The following is a 3875-nucleotide window of genomic DNA, read 5'->3' on the forward strand; positions in this document are numbered from 1 at the left end:
AGGTGATCAATATGACTCACGCGCGAGGAAAGAAACAAATATTTCTGGGAAATGTAGCCTGACAGATGGTAAATGCCCATGTGGCTTGGTTGTATCGATCGGTTACGGAAACCGTTGATTAAACAAGGAAATGATCCTAGCTAGTAAGTGGCTTCGGCTACTGGGAAACGCGGGCGATTTGTGTGGACTATATCGATTATTAGGATCCCGCCCAAATATTTCGTTTAAAACGCCTAGACCGCAACGAAAAGTCACAGATAATGGATAGATCAACATTTTATGATGTAGTAACTGGCGATTTCCCAGAAGGAGAGCGACAGAGCAAGAGAGATCTCAGTACAATTGTTTTACTAGTACAAAGATTAAAAAAAGTATGGCACCCACGGGAGAGAACGAAGGAGCGGAGTAAAGCTATAAAAAAATTAAGGATGACACGCTGACACTCCACTTAATTACCAGTATACATTAATTAGCCCAATCAATCAATGGATTGAAGCGTGTAAAATGTTTTATTACATCAGTTTAATGTTACCGTTCCAGATTGCTCTATCGAGCGAGCAGTTGATATCTGAAACTTCCTAGTGTTTCATAGAAATATATGAAACATTTCACTTAGTTGATTAGCTCTGTTTGTACTTTCCGATAGCCATATGAACTGTTGTAATTTAGCGTATTTCCTTTTCTTTTTATGTATTAAGACGATTGAATTGCACTTCCACTACAAAGGAAATTTCCACTTTCGACAAACGGCAACGCTCATGATAAATGTCATCATTACAGGGGCGATGGATCTCGAGCTGTTTGTGACCCCAGATTCCAGCTCACGCCCCTAATCCCGACTTCTTGCTGGTCCTATCTACTACTAGTAATCTCCAAGCAGATGCTACCGTAGCACAAGATAGTATCAAAAGCTGACAGGGGAGTGAAACCGGCCGAGGAGTGTGTATGCGACCTGCCCGTTCGACTCCCTTTGGCCGACTATACTCCTTGGCCAGCTTTGATGCTATCTTATGGCACCGTAGGATCTGATTGGAGATTACCTATCGCTCATATGCGGAGTGCTTTTCCCGCCTCTCAAGTCTAGAAAGCACCGATGCAAACATGAATACCAACGAACAAAGGGATGGCGGGCTCAAGTCAAATCCTCGTCAGTAACACTCTTTCAACCATCCAAACAGAAACAATTCACAGCTATTTCAGATAACTAACTTTTAATTGTTGCAGATAGTGGTGTGCAGGATGTCATATCAACGGTCTATTTACTTATAAAATTTAAAAAAAGGCTGCATGATAGACATGTGATAAGTTCAAAGTTAAAATCTAGCAAACGAAAATCGCTGCCGCAGTGTAATAAAAACCTACATTACCTTTATATAGAATATCCTAAATGAATATACCCCATATCCAAGGAATCTCAAAATCATCTAGATTTTAGATACAATTGTTACAATACTCAATTCTGTATTTCTCCTCCACTCGCTGTTGCATGGAGCTGATCTCGGAAAGCTAAAGGTGAAGCTATGTCACCTTTGCCATTTGAAACTGAACCCAGGTCTGCAATCAAATTCTCCCGAGCCAAATATCAAAGGCCACTGTAAGTCTGCCAATATCTGATTGTACGGCAGTGATACCAGCCGCCGGCTACGATTAGGGGGTTCATGGTCGAAATCGTGTGCCGAAACATGATGTTACAGTCGAAAGTCGAACATTTTAAATGTCACGGCTTGGAGGCCTTAATGTTCATAGACTCAAAACTCAAAGCATTGCAGGGTACTGTTTGGCAAAGTTTCTACGTCATTGAGGTCGAAACTTCATGATCAAATCAAATGCCACAGAAGTAATGGGTGTACGTACTAGTAACCTAATCCTTTGATGTCCCGCTTGGCCAGTTATTGAGAGCATGAACATGAATTCCTCTCTGTTTACTCAAGGACGTTACTGATGTAACGTCCTTGGTTTACTGGAGCCGAAAATTTTAATCAGACAGAAACTTACCCCTAGAGCTTACCCGTTGCATACTTTAGTGGGGAGACTTTTTTTCATAACGTTATGTCTTCTCAGTAATTCTATTTGTCTGATATTGGTTTTTCTGCAAAACAGACGTGGATTTTTTTTCACGTAGAAAAGCCGAGGACATGTAAATACCAATGCCTTTCGTCAAGCTCTCAGAAGCAACACCCCTTGGAAAATGCCTGGTTTGGTCTGTTTCCGTGTTGCATGCCGGGACTTCAAGATGGCTGCGCCCATGTGCTGATTTGCCCCGAGGTTTTCAGTTTCATGCCTGCTGGCCGTTTGCGAAAATTGAGGACTATCCTATCACCTGGAAAAGACACTATTCTTACTGCAGAATATTTAGGGGTTTCCACTGGTTACGACTGCGTTCAGCTATGGCTGCTTTCTTACAGGTGACTGAAAAATCTCTTTGGGGAGGGGGGCGTTAAAAATATGGAGGGTGTTTTTGGCAAAACCCCCTGTCCAAACTAGATTTTCTTGAGCCAACCGCATCAAATTATGATTTCTTTGAACCACCCTCCCCCTCCTGTGCCCACCCAATCCAGATTTGTTTGATCCAACCCCCCTGTCCAAATCTAACCTCTTCCTCCACCCAAGGAGCTTTTATCCTTGCTCCACCCAAATTATCATGGTCTTAATTTATTACTTTTATACTCTATTTACTCTTGAGGTATAACTGCTTCACTGCTGTACCTGCAAGAAATTCCTGCTGTGCCCGGTAATTCTTGCCGTACTAGGTCCGCATGTATACCGCTAGTTTCCTGTTATATATAAGCTAACTCATTCACACAACATCATGTATGAATTGTTGGCTTCATTTTATGGTGGGTTGAAACTTTCAGTCAACCCATGCATGACATTTATCATTTCAGACTCTGAGGTCATCGTTCCAGGCATCCTACCCGTCCAGAATTTCCCTATCAAGAACAGTATCAAAATCGCTGTACAGAAACCAGCTTGTCCTCAACCCATGTGGAGCAGCACGATGCATCAACACACTGTCAATCACCGCTAACCAAAAACTTACCTTTGGAGGACTGTCTCTCCGACCAGTGTTCGTCAAGAGTACGCGAGCCATCACAACTTCTAAGCCAACCTGTTTTGATTTGTTTGACTACGATGCCCCGAAGCCTCACGAATGGCAAACACCAGATGGCCGCCTCCTCTACAAGGGTGCCTTGGCAAACATTGTTGTCAAGGTGAAGTTCTTCTCCTATTCAACCAGTCTTCTTGGCATATCGCTGATGACTCCTATCTTCTGGCACGGAGGTATCAGTCACTACAACGTGTTCGCACAAGTTTTCATCTATCTCATGAGCGTGGGATTCATCCTTGTGTCTCCAGCAGTCCTGCACTTCTTGTCAAGAGGGTATGTGGTACGTATGTACCACGATGCTGCAAAAGACCAGTACACTGTGGTCACAAAGAACATAATTCTTATGGAGAAGAAGACTCGGTTTACACAGGAAGACGTTAAGGTGCCAGAACTGAGAAGGATGTTCACTACTTTCATGGCAGGGGGAAAAGGATACTTGGTGAATGAAGCATCGTTCTATCATGCTCGTGACTACGACCATCTCATGGGGTATGACAAGCCGCTTGACTTTGACATGGAAGTCCCAGATGAGGGGATAACGAAAGATTCAGGCAAAGAAAAAGATGCATAAAGGACAATCTTTATGATACTTGTAGTAAAAGCTTTGTACTGCATCAAGAAATTATGTTGAAGTTGACAACTTCCCATGCTGTAGTTCAGTATCCATCATAAGTATGACAATGTTTGAGAGAAATGTAGCAATTTTGCTAGTGAAATTCGACCATATTATATATAATTTATAGCATAGGATCAAGTTACGAATCGG

The 3875-nt window shown here is 42.5% G+C and overlaps 1 protein-coding gene across 1 annotated transcript; it reads left to right on the plus strand.

The window, feature by feature from the left end:
* Positions 1–2255: 2255 nt before the first annotated feature.
* LOC118418390 (transmembrane protein 70, mitochondrial-like) lies at positions 2256–3834 on the plus strand. Its single transcript, XM_035824268.1, has 2 exons — positions 2256–2405; positions 2886–3834. Exons 1-2 carry the CDS (start codon positions 2388–2390, stop codon positions 3678–3680), a joined length of 813 nt encoding a protein of 270 aa, XP_035680161.1. The 5' UTR covers positions 2256–2387; the 3' UTR covers positions 3681–3834.
* The last annotated feature ends 41 nt before the right edge of the window (positions 3835–3875 follow it).

This window comes from Branchiostoma floridae, chromosome 6 (assembly GCF_000003815.2).
Source record: "Branchiostoma floridae strain S238N-H82 chromosome 6, Bfl_VNyyK, whole genome shotgun sequence".
Lineage (NCBI taxonomy): Eukaryota > Metazoa > Chordata > Leptocardii > Amphioxiformes > Branchiostomatidae > Branchiostoma > Branchiostoma floridae.